Source organism: Typha latifolia, chromosome 7, assembly GCF_019914945.1.
Source record: "Typha latifolia isolate L0001 chromosome 7, TyphaL0001v2, whole genome shotgun sequence".
In the NCBI taxonomy this organism is placed as follows: domain Eukaryota; kingdom Viridiplantae; phylum Streptophyta; class Magnoliopsida; order Poales; family Typhaceae; genus Typha; species Typha latifolia.
In genome coordinates, this window is record NC_133092.1 from 2,302,518 (window position 1) to 2,320,840 (window position 18,323).

Sequence of the window (18,323 nt, forward strand, 5' to 3'; positions counted from 1 at the left end):
CGAACAAGTTTTAATATATAGCCTTTTATTTCAAGCCGATTTGCCAGCCAACTGCTAGTCTATCTCTAAATTGTTTCTAATCAATCAGATATATGAACCGAGGATTATTAAAAATACCATGTCTTAGAAATAATACAACATCAAAACATTGAGCCTATGATCTACGCGGCAGTGATTCAATGTTGCTTTATTTTATAAACGTGATATGTGACATTGAGATCAACACGACCAGAACGAAGATCATCACTTTGTCCACTTAAAACTGTTCTGTATATACTTAATTGAAAAAAGAAGATAAGGTCATGTATACAAGAGATGTTGGATCTTTGTATTTGATGTATGACAATATGCACTAATAACTTTCAAATTACATGTCCGAGATTTTCAGGGAAAATTCCAACATGTCAAGATATGCACCATAGACAATATTGTTGGATTCGACATGTTATGAGTATGATCTATTGTATCCAGAGATTGACCATCTAACTCAGAAAGATTCTAAATGATGCATTATGCTAGATAACAATTATACACCAACATAAGGATATGTGCTTAGATAAAAAGAATCAAGAAATTAAAAGGCATACCTTGGCTTCAAAATTACAATAAAAAAGAATATTAGCTGCCTTTACTATTACGATGAATTATCTCAAGATGGCCTGCCAAAAGAATCAATGCTAATGAGAATGATCTGCCAATTTCTCAGTTTGGTAAGTCCAAGCAATAAATTTACAATATATAAGAGGTAGTTGAAGACAAACGTACAATCTTCATGAAGATAAGTTAACCCCTTTAAAAGCAAATTATTAAACCTCACAGGCCACTCCACAGTTGGTCGATCTATCCCTGAAACAGTGACGAATATAATCCCTTAACAGTTCTAATAATTTGTGACGTACCATCTGGAATTTATTCAAGCTTGGTGATCATCTTATTTTGCATAGATAATAGTGAATCTACTTCACTATATATACGGAGATAGGTGTAGGAAATCTGTAGCTGTTCTTTCAAACAATCTAATAATTAAACAAGCAAAAATTTTAAGAGAGGACATTTGCCACTTTCGTCATTAGAATCTCTCCCCTCAAAATTTGAAAGCAATGGAGGCTCTCCTCTCTCAGTTGGTCGACTGTTTTACTCGGCCCACTTTTCTCTCTTAAAAGATCATCCAAAAGACAGTATACTAACAGTATTCTTTTTGAATGAACCAACAATGGTTACCTATTTAGAAGCCCTATTTGAAGCAGGAATTCTACTCCAATGGACCAATTACAATATGAAGATATATGAGCCCTATACGAAGAAATTAAGAAAAGAGTATGCGAGAACTGTGGGGGGAATTTAGTAAATGAAATTGATCATCCAAATGAAGAGGTCCACAAGAAACTGTGCACCAATTTTTGAGGTATACATGAAAACTCAGAATGCATGTTTTTGATCTGGAGAAAGAAACAAGAGATGATGGCCTTTGAAAACATCAGGCCTGGCCCTTACGATCTTCTACTTGATGGAATGAAGAAAACCATTGCTTCCAAGAAGCATCACCTTGTTGCTCAATCCATGACAAGAAGGAGCTGTCCAACAGGCAAAATAAATTTACATACAGAAGTTGATATCTCACGGGAACAAAGCGGAAGTTGGCAATTTGCACGACCGGCCAGACTGTTCCCCCTACAATGAGAGCTGGAAGAAAGTCCCTCTTAACATCTTCCTTTATCTGATCTATACTTCTCCCAGAGGCAAAACCCATATAGGAAAAGAAGATCACTAGATCCAAGGGCCCAAAAAGGAGTCCATCCGCACCAACTTTTGCAGCAACAAACTTTGCCGATTTAGGTTGCAGTTGAAGTCGGTATCTAATGACACGATCCAAGTATTCATACCTGTAAATGGGAAATAAGAGACTAGTAATATTGTCTGCAAAAGAACCTTTAAAGTTTTACTTGCTCACGTCAAACAAGCCAAGTTTTTATTTGATTCATTTCGCACCAATATTGCAAAGGATAGTGGAAGATGCTCAAAACTTCAAATTTGTAAAATAGGTTTGACTACATATCATGCTAGAAAATGTAAGTACAAAGAAATATATGAATTGCATGTCATTCCTAATTTTCCTTTACGAAATATAATGTGGAGGTCGAAACAGAAAGATACCAATATACACAAGTTCACTTAAGCCTATATCTAGATAAATCACAGTTTCAAACTCTTACCCAAGTTTTCTGCAGTGATACATGTAGAGCATAAGATTGGAAAGAGAAAGTACAAAACATTTTAACAGAGTACATCCTTAAGAAAGAGAGCCACCAATAACCTTCTCCAGAGCAAAAGCATGTCCAGTTTTTCCCTGTTAATACTAATGATGTGAAAATCATTATCTCTTGGCATACATGCAACTTCAAGAGCTAAGCCAAATAAGCTACAAGAAAAAGGGTACCATAATGTCTATTTCCACAAAACTCGACTATATTGCGTGATAAATCCAAATTTACTTTTCCATTTCCCCATGCACCCTTCAGGCTAATTTGCTCAAATATTTCAAGCGCCCTTAGTAAAATACTTTTGTTTGTAATGCCAAATCTGATCCAGCAGTCATAACTCATAACTTGTGCAAGTTAAGAAAGAAGCTTTACCAATAATGTCCAACTGGTCCAACAAAAGCAAATCCGAACATACTTGTGATGCCCACACGTTTCCAATTAATCTTGAACTCTTTATCTTCATCCTGAAAAAAACATCACATTTATCATCACATAAATCAGCCTGCAAAAAGTTTTCAGATGACTAATGGAAGCAATGCCATTGTCTATACATGACTATGTAATATAGTAATACAGGTATATGGGGATGGTATGGTGTCTTTTCATGCTTGATAGGCTGGTATTACATTAGAGAAGATAGAGAAAAGTAACAGAGAAATAATTGATAAAAATTTCGTGAATTGTATCCAGAAAAACCTAATAATTGGACAAGACATTTAAATTGCCAGGAAGAACAAGGAAAACAGAAGACAATGGAACTAAATCTATAAAATTTTATGACAACCTACTAGTATTGACAAACTAATAGACCATCAAAAGCATCGATTCCAAGTCTGGCCACTATTACGAGGTCCAGTCCAGCATGAAGCAATCCAATCACAGAGCCCACAGGTCATCACAGTAAGAGAAATTATTTATGAAACCCTAATTGTCGGACATCCATTGCTATCCTCGAAGACCTACTTGATGGATCATAACAACAACAACAACAACAACAACAAAGGCATCGCGGGTCGATTAAAAGAAGGAATTTTGCGGGTGATTACCTTGTCGCGAGACTGTTTCCTGATGGTGGAATGGGTCACGGCCTGAGCTCCAATGTCTCCCAATCCCCACAGAAAGCCCGAGCTGATCACTTGGGTCTTCACGGGATGATGGGTTAGGCAACTCTGATACCATTTCCAGAGCTTCAACATCACAACCACTAGGTAGAGAGAGAGAGAGAGAGAGAGAGAGAGAGAGAGAGAGAGAGAGAGAGAGGTTTTGGTTTTGTTGGGGTTGCGGCTGCGGCCGAATATAGGGAGGGATGGATTTATTTCTCGGATTTGTCTACTGACTACTGGGAGTGGGTGATTCCAAAAAAACCAAAACCAACACCAACACATTGCATATTCAATTTTGTGGGTCTGGCCCATTTTATGTTGTCAACCAGAAGGTCCATGTGTGGCAAGGAAAAAGAAGATGACCCGGCAATGCTTATATATATATATATATATAAGTTTTTTTTTATAAATTATTTATAAGCTCGAATACTAGATATTGACTAGATAAATACCAAACCTTTTAAGATACAGAGGGCCTAAGAACAAATACCAAACCTTTTAAGATACAGAGGCACTTAGGCCCCACCGAGCTTTTAGCTGTTTAAATTAGACTTTAAGCTACATGCATCCCTGAATAATTACTCCGAACTAAACACAGTAGAAACTTACTCTAAACTCTCTTACTTTCTTTTCATTTGATGCCAAGCTTTTTCTTTGTATTTTTGTTTTAAAATTTTGTATGAGTAGCAACGAGAAGAAGTTTGCTATATGGTTAATACAATCTAAATTTTTAGTAAATTATATTATTATTTTTGCCTTAAAGAAAAAGTAATATTTACAATCTCTTGTATATATATTTATGATATATATAAAATAATTGTAAATTACGTACTGTGATTTAGTCTTTTTTTTTTTAATGTAATATTATATCACTTTTATCTGGCAAAGCCGGTAATCATAATAAATGCTTACTAATTAATACATATAAAACTACGATGTATATAAATTAATATGACTTACATTAGTGCAAACTAGAAACTAAGCAAATACTTACAAAATTTATAAAAATATAAGTATTCAATAACTATAAGTAATATAACAAAACTGCGAAACTTGCAAAAGAAAATAAGTGTGAAAGTAATATACATTAATTAATAACTTTAAATATGATTAACAATCACGTGCCTAATCCAGTGTAAGATACATTTAATGTAGCTAATAAATCTCTCTTTCTCTTTTTTTTCTAATGAGAAAATATATAAAAAATAGCTATCAGCAAGGGAAAACCAAAACAAAGCTAACTGTATTTTATTTTGAAATCACCAATTGGGAGTTAGATGGGAGAACTCCACTTTTATTTATCTCATTTCTTTTCTAAATAAGATTCAAAATTGAGAGTGAACATTAGTATACCAAATTGAGAAAATACCCATGGGAAATAAAAGTCAAGGTCTCATATAAAATTACGAATGTGGGTACATTCATAATATATGGATATATTTACTAGAAGTCTAGACCCTGATTAAATAAATCAATTTGGACGGCCCATTAGACTTACATTAAACTTCTCCTTTGAACGACCCAAGGAGCTCGGAACCCAGGAGTTCTCACGACGCTACGGCTGGCTTTTGCTTTTCCCAATATAGGCTTCTTCTTTTTTTGGAACGTTTTGACGGTGCTCATGATACGTGTCTGAAATCAACCAGAATATACCGGTCTGCACCGAATCTCTTCCCCTACCTGAATCCGACGAGTAATGTATAAAAGAGATAAAATTATGAATTTCCGCGACAAAGGACGACTAAGGAGGTCATGAGTTCAACTCCAATTCTAAATAATATTATGAAAAAATTGTTTGGTGATTTAGTGTTTTAGCTCGATATAGTTGATAGCTCGATAGTACGATTAACTTAACGGAACAGCTCGGCAGCATAATGGTTTGGAGTAGATCATCGGAACAATTGTTTGGCGATACATATGATTTGAAATCTAGACTAAACGGCTAAAAGCTCAGTGAAACTTAAGTGACTCTATATCTAGAGATGATTAATTTTTTATCCCATCTATATCTAGTCTTCGGACTCATAAATAATAAAAAAATAAAAAATAGAGAGAGACTTAAAATATGAATAGATGGAGCAAGGATGCCAAGCTCAAGTTCCAAACTCCTCTACACGTTTGCCCTCCTCCGTTACACGTGTGCTGAAGACCTGACGGTTAAAACCCCATTCCCAAAATACCCCCACTGTCCCGTGAAAATTACACCCACGCACCACGTGTAACACACCCACGTCCCAAAAACGTTGCATCATTAACCCGTACGCCTCTCACCCCCGGTGATCCCAAGCAACTCCAATCCCTCGACGAAAGAAGCATCGAAAACTCGAAATCCATATCGCACAAATAAGATTCGCGAAGAGAGAGTGACCACACCTCTGCTACCAGAACTATTTGAAACTTCTTTTAAACGTAAAGTACATTGTAGACACGGCTCTGAGCTGGTGACGAATCCAATATTAGTCTTAAGGATCCGAGGCTTAGAAGCGGAGGGGCAGTGTTGTGAATATAAGAAACGCCAGGGGCGTTGTAATTTTTGAGGTGGATATAAGCACTCAGCAAACACTACCTTTGGAGTGTCTCATAACTGCTGCGTTCCTCTGAGCTTTTTAACGGATTCGCATCCTCCATAGAATCCGGCAACGATCTCGGACGCTACGAAGAGGGGCTGCGCCGGTTTCCGCCGCGACGAACGCCGACACGAGACCAAGTTTGGTTTCTTTGTCAGAGGAGAAATGGAGGGGAAATGGAAGGGGAGGTGGGTAGTGTCGGCGGCGGTGGTCGGGATGAGCTGTCTTCTAGCGGCGGCGGTAGTGTCGGCGGATAGAAGACTAAAGCCGGCGGAGTTAGGAGAAGTCGACGCCGACTCTGCTGATGTCGGGGTTTCGGATTACTTGCTAAAGGTGGTAAATTTCTTGTGGCAGTCTGATGAGTCTTCTTACCACCATGTTTGGCCGGTGAGGATTAAAATTTTTGCTCTTTGGGTTAGTGGGTTTGTCTTTAATCTTGGTTAAATTAATTTATTGGTTACCTTTTTTTTCTCTTTAAAATTAGTCGATGAAATTTGGGTGGAAAATTATTGTGGGTTCGATCGTTGCGTTCTTCGGAGCGGCGTTTGGTAGTGTCGGAGGAGTTGGTGGTGGTGGTATCTTTGTTCCGATGCTCACACTTATTATCGGGTTTGATCCGAAATCGTCTACTGCTATATCCAAATGTAAGTGGTTTTTTCTACTTAGAGAAAATTTGTTTGTCAAATAGATACTAAAGTTATGTAATGTTGCTATTTGTGATTTGCGTAACTTTCTTGGATTGAAGTGAGATATAGGGTGCTTAAGTTTAGCTGATGTAATCAGTTGATATATGTACATAAATTATGACTCAAAAGATTTCGTTTTTATTATCTACGATGCTGCTAAACTTGTTGCATTTTCCGTGCAGGTATGATCATGGGTGCAGCAGGATCGACGGTTTATTACAACCTTAAGCTCCGGCATCCAACTCTGGATATGCCAATCATCGATTACGACTTAGCTGTGCTTTTCCAGCCAATGCTTATGCTCGGCATCAGCATTGGAGTTGCTTTTAATGTGCTGTTTGCCGATTGGATGGTCACCGTTCTCCTAATCATCCTATTTTTAGGTGATTATTTGACACATGGGTGTGTGTGCGGATAGCATTTGTATCGCAAATTCTAATGCCTACTGCTGTTTTCAGGCACATCATCGAAGGCATTTATGAAGGGTGTCGATACATGGAAGAAAGAAACATTAGCTAAGAAGGTGAATCTTGTTGAATTCTTGTTCTTGTGATGATGTGATTGTTATAATTTGGTGTGAACACTGATTCATTTGTCTTCGACCCGATTCCAGGAGGCTACAAGGCGTTCGGAGTCAACTGGTAAGATGATAATATTTTTCCCTATGGGTTCATGTGCATAGGAGAATATATGAAAACAATCTCACGTGTAAGTTCTATTTGGTCTAGGAAATGAAGCGATAGAGTACAAAGCTCTCCCTAATGGTCCAGGCAATGCCGCACAAAAGGGATCCAAGACTCCAGAAGGAGAGGTATGTAAGCATCACTTAACTTGTCCCAAAATCCTGAAGCTGTTAACACTGTAATTGGTAACAAATGCAGGTAACGATCTTCGAAAATGTTTCTTGGAAGCAGCTAGGTCTTCTTATGCTTGTGTGGGTGGCATTCCTTGTGTTGCAGATTATGAAGGTGAGATCAATACCATGTACCATGTATCATATAATGATCATTGTATGAATCAAGCGACTAAGTAATTTATCTTTCCTCCTGCAGAATTATACGTCAAATTGTTCGAAATGGTATTGGACATTGAACTTGCTTCAGGTGTTATGTCATGCTCTACGTTAGCGTAAATCAATAGTATACAAGAAACAAGATTCGTGTCTGTTGATCATAACCTTACTAAGATGATTTGCAGATTCCTGTTGCTGTGGGAGTAACTCTGTATGAAGCTGTCAGCTTATACACAGGGAAGAGAGTTATTGCATCCAAAGGAGATGAAGGGACAAATTGGAGAGTTCTCCAGCTATTTTTATACTGCTCACTTGGTGTCGTCGCCGGTGTAGTCGGAGGACTTCTTGGTCTAGGTGGAGGGTTTATTTTAGGACCTCTGTTCTTGGAGATAGGCGTTCCTCCACAGGTGGGTCCGTTGCCTTCTTATAGTATCTCTACATTCCACTATATCTCTTTCTACTAGTTCTTCTATGATGCTAGTATGAAGTGAGCATAGAATGCTGTTGGAGCTTCAACATCATGCGAGGCATTAGTATATAGTGAATTAGCTGAATTTTTACTTCCTATTCAACTACTAAATCTTTCTTCAGTTGTTGCGCACTTCTACTTCTCAAAAATTGTTTTCAGATTTGATGCATGAATCTGTTTCTTTTCAGATTGCAAGCTTACATCTCATGCATTCATGGCTTAACCATTGACATTTGTTTGTAGGTCTCAAGTGCTACAGCTACCTTTGCCATGACATTTTCCGCATCAATGTCCGTCGTAGAATACTACCTTCTAAAGCGATTCCCCGTTCCTTATGGTAATGCACTCCCTCTTCTGTTCTTGAGATCCAAAGTTCAAGTTCACTTCTTTCATTCACCATATCTGATCCTCATGAATGGTATTCCTCTTCTCCCGCCGCAGCTCTCTACTTCGTTTTGGTGGCTACTCTCGCAGCTTTTATCGGCCAACATGCCGTAAGGAAGCTGATTAACCTACTAGGGAGGGCTTCTCTCATCATCTTTATCCTTGCTTTCACGATATTTGTCAGTGCAATTTCACTGGGTGAGTTTGTGAAAAATAGATCGATTACGAATATTTATTTATGTTCGACAAAACATAGAACATTGATGCTAACTTGGTAAGATTTAATGCATGGCAGGTGGAGTTGGCATATCAAACATGATCCATAAGATAAACCACCATGAGTACATGGGATTTGAGAATCTCTGCAAGTACGAAGCATAGAAGCAAAAGATAGAAGCAACAATTACTCATTTCATTAGTTCATAGGTCTGAAAGTTGTTCACGTAGAACTTGTAGAAAGGCCTCAAGCATTGGCCTGTCACCTCTTATACCATATTTTCAACTGTTAGCATCAATAAAAGTGCTTTCAATTCAATTTCTCTCTCTTCTTTTCTTTTCTCATGTATTAGATTTCAGAGTTCCCTAGATATTGAACTTATTTGTGCCATTTATTCAAAATTAGGAGGTTTTTTTAATGATGCTTACTGGGAAAAATTATATCAATGAGGTGATTAATTTATACAGAAATAAGATTGACACTGCTTAGTGTTGTACCAAATAGCATCTTGATACAGGTACGACATTTTGATTAGAAACTTTTCTTGAGATAAACGATGCTTCCCCTAGCTTGAAAGATATCCAAAACTTGGAAAGTCGAAGGAGTGCTTCTGCACCTTGTTATGCCTTCCTTTCTGTTCGTCAGGACACAATACCTACAAGCCCCCGTTTCCTTCTCGCTACTTTATATCCAAACACTATTTATCCCAATTTGAATTTTATTTCATATATAAGCTCAATTACAATTTTATCTTTAATTTAACCTAAATTATTTCAATAATTAACTTATCTCATTTTAAAAACTAGTTTACCCTACTTTTTTACTTAAATAATAAATTTCTCGCTCAAGATATGTATGAATCAACTCCCATATCTTAATTTTATTTTTATCTCAATTTTATGTTATATTAAAAATAATTTATTACACTGCTGTTCTAATATACAGTCAAAATACTCCATTTCCTTTCTCTATAGATGACGGGTATAATTTAGGAGTACTTATTTTTTTCATTAAAGTCCAAACAAAATATATAATTTTAAGGATAAGAATTCAGAAATAACTAATGTAGATTTTTCGCTTAATCGCCAACCAAACATATTTTGACCTTCACTTTTTTCAACGATATCTTTGTCCTTTGAGAAGAGGGACAGATACAGAGACGAGTGGGAGGACGTAGGAGCCAACGATGATATCTTCTCTGCAGTTCTTCCCCCCGATCTCTCGAGAACTTAACCCTAACCTCGTCGCTCTCAACCCCTCTTCCAAGAATTCTACTACCAGGGCCACCTACCTCCCACCTCCTTCGTCCTTCTCCACTTCCCTTTCCTCCCCAAAAGTTCCAATCTTGAACTCTGTCCACTTCCCCTTCCGTTCTCAAATCCCAAAATTTTCCGCTTTCCAGCTCTTCCAGCAGAGAAACTGCCGGAGAGACACCTGGATTAGCCGAGGAGTCGACGCCCAGGGCGGCGAGGCGACGGATGCGCCGCCGCCGCTGGAATGGGAGAGCGATGGTGGAAATGGAGGTGGGGATGGCGGGGGAGGAGGGGATGAGGAGGAGGAGGGGAAGAGGAAGAAAGGGATTCTACCGGAATGGATTGATATCACCTCGGATGATGCAAAGACCGTCCTTGCCGCATTCGCAATTTCATTGGCTTTCCGGGCGTTTGTCGCGGAGCCTCGGTATATCCCGTCGCTCTCCATGTATCCTACCTTCGATGTGGGTGACCACGTTGTTGCAGAAAAGGTACTTCCTTGGTTATTTAGATCCATTTGTATTGCGTATTTGGTAGTGGTTAGAGGTATAATTTGTTTGAATTTTTGTATCTGTCAAAAAAATGGAAATTAATGTGATAGTTGCATTTGAATTTCATCAATATTTTGCATATAGTCTCTCCAAAGTATCCTTGTTTAAAGCCTTGAAAATTAGTCTGAATTAAAAAAAATAAGGCCCGTATTGCTCGTAAGGTTTTAGCCTTGATTGTTTTACACATGGCATTCAAAACCTACTATCAGTTTTCACCAAGCAAAGGAGTACATTGTACCAATTTTGGGCAATTTGGGTGTCTCTTGTAATTGGCATTTTATCCAAATGTTTCTCAGGTATCATATTACTTCAGAAAGCCATATGTCAATGACATAATAATCTTTAAAAGCCCACCAAAATTACAGGTATGTACTGCGTTTTATATCACCATAAATTTTACATTTTTCCTCAACATCTTTATTGTTGCTTACTATAAATCTTTTAGACTGCAGGAAGTGGGATATACTGATGATGATGTTTTTATTAAGAGAGTTGTTGCGATGGAGGGTGATATTGTCGAGGTCAGTATGCTTATAAGAAAGCTCTCTAATATTTAAAGTACTCTCTAGAAATTATATGGCTCTCCCATCACAATTTAGAAAGAATTGTTTAAAATCATCACTTGCTAAATGAGGAATATTAGTTTATGTTAATAACAATAACCAGTTAGCTTTATTAGTATTTGACTCCTTTGGTTTAGTTGATATTCATTAACCAATAAAATGGAGAGATTAGAGAAATGATTGAACTAAAACTAATGTCGCACAAACCAGCTGGGAAGAACGGAGAATAAGGCGTTATTCTGATCTTCTGAGAATAGTTAGTTTCCTCAGAAGGTTTGAGTTCAATTCTGGAGCTTCATGCATAAAAATGTAATTGATCTGATTATAGTTTTGAGCAAAATGCAATCAATCAGATTTGGTCTTCTCTTCCTGTAGTAAAATACTCGTGATAATGTCCAATATTTCCTCAAATTGAGTTTGATGGGAATGGATGCAGTGGCACAGATATTATGCTTTTCCTATTTTTAATTGCTATTCAAATATCTTTAGTAGTACTGAATGTTAAATATCTAAATTGGGTTATTACGGTTCTTCTCCTTAATCATGTTACAGGTGCATAATGGAAAGCTAATAGTAAATGGAAATGTGAGAAGTGAAGAATTCATTCTTGAGCCACCCTCTTATGACATGGGCCCAATGGTACTCTACATAGCTCCATTTGTTCTTCATAGATGGTCTTACACTTTTGCATGTACTTCAAGCTTCATGAGATTATCTGTTGTTTCTTGGGGGCATCAAGATGACCTTATTTAGCTCCAATCTTTTCTTTATAATTGCAGCAAGTGCCGCAAAATTCTGTGTTTGTGATGGGGGATAATCGTAACAACAGTTATGATTCACACGTATGGTAATACTCAGCTACTCTAAAACGGAATTCATGCTGTGCCTCTTCTAGTTTGTCCCTGCTTATGTCATCTGAATGATTCTTTTGTGGCTTCCTCTATAACTGATTCAAGCTATTTTTATTAGGGGTCCTCTTCCTTCCAAGAACATATTGGGGAGATCCATATTCCGATACTGGCCACCAGCTAGAATTGGGAGCACAATTCTTAATGACAATATGCAAAATCAAAGTACTGCATTGTAGACTTTGATGGCGAAGAAGAAGAAGAGATACTGGCCACCAGCTAGAATTGGGAGCACAATTCTTGATGACAATATGCAAAATCAAAGTAATGCATTGTATACTTTGATGGCGATGAGCACTGTGGGTTTGGAATATTAAACTTCAAACCTAACTTCTATTGAGATTGAATTCTGCAGAACAATATGCGAGAATTGTGGATCTTCAAACCTTTGATGGTACTAGCATTTATCTCTTTAAAGAAATTACAGAAGAGAACTGCCATAAAAAATTATTCTACTGTTACATCCAGACATCAATATGTTAATGCTTGATCAAAGTTTTTGTTGACAATGTGAAAGGAGTTCTAAAACTAAGAAGTATATTTCAGGTGAGGTCAGAATGGTCCATCATAGTTCATCCTTCTTGGCATTAGATAAATCTTTGTCCTCATGGTTCATATTTTCTTTGATGAAACCTATCATATCTTTCGAGCTTGATTTCTTTGCCAGTTTGATCTGCACAGTTAGTAAGATGTCAAACAATGGACTTAAGGGCAAACATACCGTATCAAGAAAGCAATTTTTGGATGTAAATACCGGGTTTGATTTGTCTCCAGCAGTGTAAAAAAGGATTGTCGGGTAGTTGTTCACCTACAACATTGTTATGGAAAACATCATTTCCTAGAAATTTTGTAGCTTTCCATGAATCTGAGATCAGACATATAGACATTTTCGCAAACTGTATTCAAGTATAGTGAATAGGATTCACCAAAACATGACAGCACCCCCCCCCAAAAAAAAAAAAATCCGTCATATGCAGACTTGCTATGTATTTCCAGACTGCTTAATGGCAGAAACTTACCTGCAGTTTTGGGTGTTCATTCAGAGAAGCATCTATTCTGGTAAATTTTAGATTGTTCATTCCTTTAAAATGCTTGACCAACTTCTCTATCTGCTTAGTTGTAGCCTCGCAGTCAATGCACCAGGGTGTGTACACCTTTAATTCAAGATAAAGAGATGCATGAAATTTTGCTAAAATGATATTTAGCAATGATAAAAAAATGTGAAATCTGCAGCAAAGATTAGAAATGATCAGTTTGAAAAGGTTACACAAATTAACAGGTATACCTCCAGAAATACATTTTCCGGACTTTCCAATACCGAAGCATCAAATGTCCTACCAACAACCTTTTCAATTAATCCCTTCTGCATTTTCACCGGATCAAATACATTGTAAGTCCACATGGTAGATATAAATTGATCATAGAAAATATCAGACTACTGGGAAAGGATTTAACCAGTACTCAAATTATGTTAAGGTACTCAGTATGAAAGCAAAGTATATTTTCTGATTCTCCAAATAATAGCAGTCTAGTGCATGCATTATATTGGTTGGACCCATTCAAAACAAGGCAAGAATGTTCTGTTTGTTGCCATTGTTCTGACTCATCATGGTTCAAACTATTGGTTTTGTTTCAGCTGTAGTCTGACTCATCAAGTATTAAGTTTTGGCAGTTTGTAGTTTCAAATAACTCAACTCACTGATCTCTGGTCAAAGAAATTAGCCGCCCCATATATTGGTTGCAGCAAGGTCTTAAATGAATGCTTACTTCATTGGGCATTGGTTCTGATTTGAAGAATGGTGACAGAGTATGATCCAGCAGTGCTGAGCAAAATTCCTGAAAATGAACAAAAAGATGCCACAATATATGCCCAGGATTCTGTAATAAAGGGGGAAAAGTACATGCTAGAATGAGTACCTCTAATTTGTTTGCTGTAAGTTCCGACTCCATTAAGTGCTTAGACCCTATCCTGTTATCGAATGCAGTAACCTGCACATCAAATAAAACACATATAATCATGTTGGCTAGCAACCCAAATAAGATGACGGTGGCTACTCATCATTAACCATGAGAGACAGATTAAGAAGTATCCTTGTGCAGGTAAAAGTCTCGACGTTTTTAAATGACTTAATGGTGCTGAATAGATATATATATCAGATGCCATGGGAATTGATTAATATATTTTAGAAACTAAGATGAACTTGCACATAATAGACCACAATGAACTTACAATAGGCTCTTCTGGTTCAAGCCCGAATAAAGTAAGAAATGGCTTTGCAAGGTTATCTTCAGCTACGTCTACATAGACAAACATTATCTGCATCATTTAGCAAAACAGTCGTTAAGATTTCTAGCTACATCATGATAACAGATCAATGAAAGACTTAAATAATCAGCATTTACAAACCTTAGTTTTATATCTTCTGGCAACCTCTTGAAGGAGCAATTGGAGCTTCTCAAAGTCATCAGCTTTTGCAAAAATAAAAACCTAAAATATAGGATTAAAGTCAACTAATTATACATGTAGAATCAAGAATCATAGACATACTTTTGCACATAGGTTAGCATATCTGTATGTATGTAGATTGTGTTTAAGCTAGACTATACAAGAACCTCATTCTATTTCATTCCAAAACAATTATACTGATCAAGCAAGACCTTAATAAGGAGACAGTCTTCAATAAGATGCTAATGGTATTAAATATTATCTTGGTCTTTCCTGTTAAACTCTCACAGCACTCTGCATTATCACCTAACTTTTAAGTGTTTATCATCTTCCTACCACTCAAATTTAGAACCTCAATTTCCTTTCTCTATCCGCAACATTTTTCCCTCTCTTGCTTTCTCCTCGCATGCATGCTTCCTCAAGCATGATACTAGATGTGATAGGCAGAAGGAAGAGATGTTTTGAGTAGGGGGGTGGAGGGTGCATGGAGCAAGGGTTTAACAAAAATTTAGGCAGTTAAAGGATAGAACAAAGATGTGGTTCAAGCTCTATGACAATTTAAAAAACATAGTACTGTCAATACCAGTTATGCAGTCATGCACTTAAAGATATGCAATAAAGATTAGAGTCCGAGTATTTAACTTCAAGTCTACATAGTATAAATGACTGTGTGTTCTAAGAATTAAATAAGTACATCTTTTGTTTCACCATGACAGCAATAATGATGACTAAGCCTTTATCACAACTTCCGTTACATCCAATTTTTTCAAAGGTTAGAAAACAATTAAGCTGTACATATGCCTCCTACATAAGGCCAACTGGCCAAGTACTTTTTTGAGTTGCATATTTCACATAATCTCATCACAGACTATCAGTACAATTACACAGCAACTTCTAGAAGTATAAAGTGATATAAGAAGAAAAAGAGAACAAGGCAAAAGATAAATAAGTAACAGGAACCTGGAGTTTAATAGGGCTAGAATAGACTTTTGCAGAATTTTGATCAGTCAACACGGTAACTAAGGGGAACTTGTTATGCTCTACAAACTGCAATATTTTTTCTTCTTCAAAAGAACCCTCTGCAAACCCAAATAAAGAACGGTGCTATTTGTTAGTAACTTGTCAGATAATATTTATTGTTGAACACTTGATAAGCAGAAAAGAAGTTCCTGATCTACAAGGTAAATCATTTTAAACTTTGAAATCATTAATTAGATTAACTTGCCAGAGTGGCAAGCACAGACTTGGTGGATTCGTCTAACTTCCCATTTCTGAAAACCTGAAGCATAGGATGCTCCAATGGGAGGTCCACAAGAAAGAACTGTTACGAAAGAAGGAAGCCTAAGATGCATAAACTCACCAAAATTTTCAAACTTCTCCGGTTCACGTTTCACCAGGCCAATGAATAACTTGTCAGATACAATATCTGGAACTAGAACTCTGGCTACACTCTTGTCATTAGTTTCAACAAACTGTATTTCATTTTCTGTGATTGCTGCTTTCATAAATTCGACATACTCAGGTCCCTGCAAAAGAAAATGGTCATGCATCAAGGATTTCCAGACCATGGCACATGAGATGCCACACAATTTCAGCTGCTCCATACAAATATCATAGAAAATAATTAAACAGCTACAGATCTGTGCAGCATATCACAAACAGCTAAATATTTGTACAACATAGCATTGACCACAGTACTTATGGCCTCCAAGGTATTATATGGTTCTTCGCAGGTGGAAGAAGAACCAATCAGATTTAAGTTATTTCCTGTTTATAAAGAACCTTGTGAAGTTCTTAAGCTTCAATATTACCATTATCATTATAACCCTTTCATGCCAAAAGCAAACCACAGGTTTGACAAATAGTTAAAATAGTTAAAATTACCTCGTAGCTTTCAAAAAGACCAACAGTAAATATATGATGCATTTGGAGGAACTCTTCTGCTGAATCTTTTGAAGATAGTCTAATAACCGGAACACCAGTCTTCTTTCTTGTCCAGATAACTATCTCCTCCCTTTTTCAAAAAAGATAAGAGGAAGGATGGCATCAATATAAAAGTTCAAGAACATAGTTAATGCCACTTGTAAACTTTCCATAAGTGGTAGGACATGCGACATATGCGGGCTTGACTGAAAAGATTAAAGGATGATATATGAACAGGTCTAATAATGCATATAACTATGAGCACCACAGTATAATCCATAAAGTTAATGTTCCCCACTCCTAATAGAATGGGTTGTGGAAGAACAAAGAAAAGTTAAGGTAAAGGTAAAATGCAATGAAGCAAATCTGACTGATGCCAAAATATAGAAAATAGTTTACTTTCTTTCAAGCACCAGCTGATAAAACACTCAGTTTCATAACAATGTAGATTCTATTCCACAGAAATAAATAATTACCCACAAACAAAAGAATCAAGGATGCCATTAAAAACAAATTCACATATCATTCTAAGTAAATTTACTAAATTTTAGAATAACCAATTGGCCAACGAAACAAGTCATATTTCCTACATGACCGACAACACAAACGAGAGATCTTACGCTGTGAAACCGCCAGAATAAATCTGCGAACTCCCATTAACAAAGAGAAGAATGGTTGGAAACCCCTTGATCCCAAGAAGAGATGCAGCCTTGGGGTGCCGCTCTGCGTCAATCTTCGCCATGATGACAGGACGACCCATCTCCCTGAGCTTCGCGGCAGCCTCGGCGAATCGGGGCATCAACTCGGCGCTCCTCGGGCACCAAGGAGCATAACCCAGAAGCAGAACGAGCTCGTTCTCATCGATCACTCGCTTGGCATTGTCATTGCTGAGCTCAAGAACAATCCTTTGGGCCTTGCTCAGGACCTTAGCCTCTGAGAGCTTTCCTTGATCCGCTCCGCCCTTCTTCTCCTCCTCTTCGTCGATCGCTAATAGCTCTTCTAGGCCATCTAAATCGTCGTCGATTTCGTCAATGTGGGAAGCGCGAGGTAGAAGGAAGAAGGATTGGAAGAGGAGAAGAGACAGGGTGATACTGAGGAAAAATCTCGTGGGTCTTGTCAAACGCATGATGAGGAGAAGAAGAAGAAGAAGAAGATTGATAGATTTAATGCAAAAAAGATCAAATTTTGGGAATTGGGTTTTGCTTGAAGCTTCAAGAGAAGTCGGAAGGATCAAAGAGTTGATGAGATTTAATTGGGATTAAAGAGATTGGAAGGGTTTTAACACGCTAAAAAATCCAATCTTGCAGCGGTCGGCGTTCTCACTTGGGAGGAGTGGAGTGTGAAAGGGTTAGAAGTCGGTTCCATATCTGTAGCTTTGGAAGGTAATTTTTAACACTTGCTAGAAAAGAGAATTTGTTCTTTCCTTTTCTAAGATCCAAAATATTGTTACCAATTTACCATTGACCATGATTGATGGACAGTTCCAAATTTAAATAGTAATAAGTATTTGGGGGTTGGATATCTTCATCGTTCTGATGGGATCTTAAAATATATTTGTATAATTTTGCAATAAACTTGCGCCGATGACGGCGCAAAGTACGCACAAGACTTCGCCTTTTGGACGCACAAGTGAGAGTTCTTGACCAAACTAGCCATACGATAAATTCAAGCGTTTTATCTTTAGATAATAATGTCAAAAAATTTATTTTATAAAACGCTCTCTCTCTCTCTCTCTTTACTATGTATTTTATAACTAAAATGAATAACTAAGCATAAAGTTATGATGTTATAAATTTTTTTATATAATTATTATGTTGTATTTTTAATAATAAAATGTTTAAATTTTCGGTGTTTTCTTAAAATAAAAATACTGATTAAATCAGCATTTTATTTAGGACTACAGTAAAACAATAGATCTATTTTAATATTAAGATTGTGATTTAAACAATTTCAGTCAAAAAAAAAAATTAATAGGTCTAA

The 18,323-nt window shown here is 37.0% G+C and overlaps 4 protein-coding genes across 4 annotated transcripts; 2 read left to right on the top strand and 2 right to left on the bottom strand.

Moving 5' to 3' along the window:
- Window positions 1–1,329: 1,329 nt before the first annotated feature.
- LOC140791739 (uncharacterized) lies at window positions 1,330–3,641 on the bottom strand. Its single transcript, XM_073142383.1, has 3 exons — window positions 3,308–3,641; window positions 2,634–2,725; window positions 1,330–1,883 (listed from the first exon to the last, which is right to left on the bottom strand). The coding sequence occupies exons 1-3, from the start codon at window positions 3,455–3,457 to the stop codon at window positions 1,478–1,480; spliced, it is 648 nt and encodes a 215-aa protein (XP_072998484.1). The 5' UTR covers window positions 3,458–3,641; the 3' UTR covers window positions 1,330–1,477.
- A 2,169-nt stretch (window positions 3,642–5,810) lies between these two features.
- LOC140793065 (sulfite exporter TauE/SafE family protein 3-like) lies at window positions 5,811–9,017 on the top strand. The gene is made up of 12 exons (XM_073144418.1): window positions 5,811–6,318; window positions 6,416–6,575; window positions 6,800–7,000; window positions 7,076–7,140; window positions 7,231–7,258; window positions 7,346–7,428; window positions 7,499–7,585; window positions 7,670–7,720; window positions 7,815–8,036; window positions 8,342–8,435; window positions 8,540–8,680; window positions 8,778–9,017. Exons 1-12 carry the CDS (start codon window positions 6,097–6,099, stop codon window positions 8,861–8,863), a joined length of 1,440 nt encoding a protein of 479 aa, XP_073000519.1. The 5' UTR covers window positions 5,811–6,096; the 3' UTR covers window positions 8,864–9,017.
- Window positions 9,018–9,786: 769 nt separating this feature from the next.
- LOC140792259 (chloroplast processing peptidase-like) lies at window positions 9,787–12,532 on the top strand. Its single transcript, XM_073143135.1, has 6 exons — window positions 9,787–10,443; window positions 10,800–10,868; window positions 10,956–11,024; window positions 11,619–11,705; window positions 11,846–11,913; window positions 12,036–12,532. Exons 1-6 carry the CDS (start codon window positions 9,886–9,888, stop codon window positions 12,151–12,153), a joined length of 969 nt encoding a protein of 322 aa, XP_072999236.1. The 5' UTR covers window positions 9,787–9,885; the 3' UTR covers window positions 12,154–12,532.
- LOC140792258 (protein disulfide isomerase-like 1-5) lies at window positions 12,345–17,805 on the bottom strand. The gene is made up of 12 exons (XM_073143134.1): window positions 16,964–17,805; window positions 16,305–16,434; window positions 15,781–15,946; window positions 15,381–15,499; window positions 14,382–14,462; window positions 14,205–14,291; window positions 13,892–13,963; window positions 13,742–13,810; window positions 13,260–13,337; window positions 12,994–13,128; window positions 12,729–12,782; window positions 12,345–12,647 (listed from the first exon to the last, which is right to left on the bottom strand). The coding sequence occupies exons 1-12, from the start codon at window positions 17,467–17,469 to the stop codon at window positions 12,540–12,542; spliced, it is 1,605 nt and encodes a 534-aa protein (XP_072999235.1). The 5' UTR covers window positions 17,470–17,805; the 3' UTR covers window positions 12,345–12,539.
- Window positions 17,806–18,323: the final 518 nt, after the last annotated feature.

Coding starts and splice junctions, on each gene's coding strand:
- LOC140791739 (XM_073142383.1), bottom strand. CDS start 3,457: ATGTTGAAGCTCTGGAAATGGTATCAGAGTTGCCTAACCCATCATCCC. Junction 2,726..3,307: donor GGAAACAGTCTCGCGACAAG/GTAATCACCCGC, acceptor TGTTTTTTTCAG/GATGAAGATAAAGAGTTCAA. Junction 1,884..2,633: donor GGACCAGTTGGACATTATTG/GTAAAGCTTCTT, acceptor TCCCATTTACAG/GTATGAATACTTGGATCGTG.
- LOC140792259 (XM_073143135.1), top strand. CDS start 9,886: ATGATATCTTCTCTGCAGTTCTTCCCCCCGATCTCTCGAGAACTTAAC. Junction 10,444..10,799: donor ACCACGTTGTTGCAGAAAAG/GTACTTCCTTGG, acceptor AATGTTTCTCAG/GTATCATATTACTTCAGAAA. Junction 10,869..10,955: donor AAAGCCCACCAAAATTACAG/GTATGTACTGCG, acceptor TTTAGACTGCAG/GAAGTGGGATATACTGATGA.
- LOC140792258 (XM_073143134.1), bottom strand. CDS start 17,469: ATGCGTTTGACAAGACCCACGAGATTTTTCCTCAGTATCACCCTGTCT. Junction 13,129..13,259: donor CGGAAAATGTATTTCTGGAG/GTATACCTGTTA, acceptor CTTGAATTAAAG/GTGTACACACCCTGGTGCAT. Junction 12,648..12,728: donor CTGGAGACAAATCAAACCCG/GTATTTACATCC, acceptor CTAACTGTGCAG/ATCAAACTGGCAAAGAAATC.
- LOC140793065 (XM_073144418.1), top strand. CDS start 6,097: ATGGAGGGGAAATGGAAGGGGAGGTGGGTAGTGTCGGCGGCGGTGGTC. Junction 7,001..7,075: donor CCTAATCATCCTATTTTTAG/GTGATTATTTGA, acceptor TGCTGTTTTCAG/GCACATCATCGAAGGCATTT. Junction 7,141..7,230: donor AAGAAACATTAGCTAAGAAG/GTGAATCTTGTT, acceptor ACCCGATTCCAG/GAGGCTACAAGGCGTTCGGA.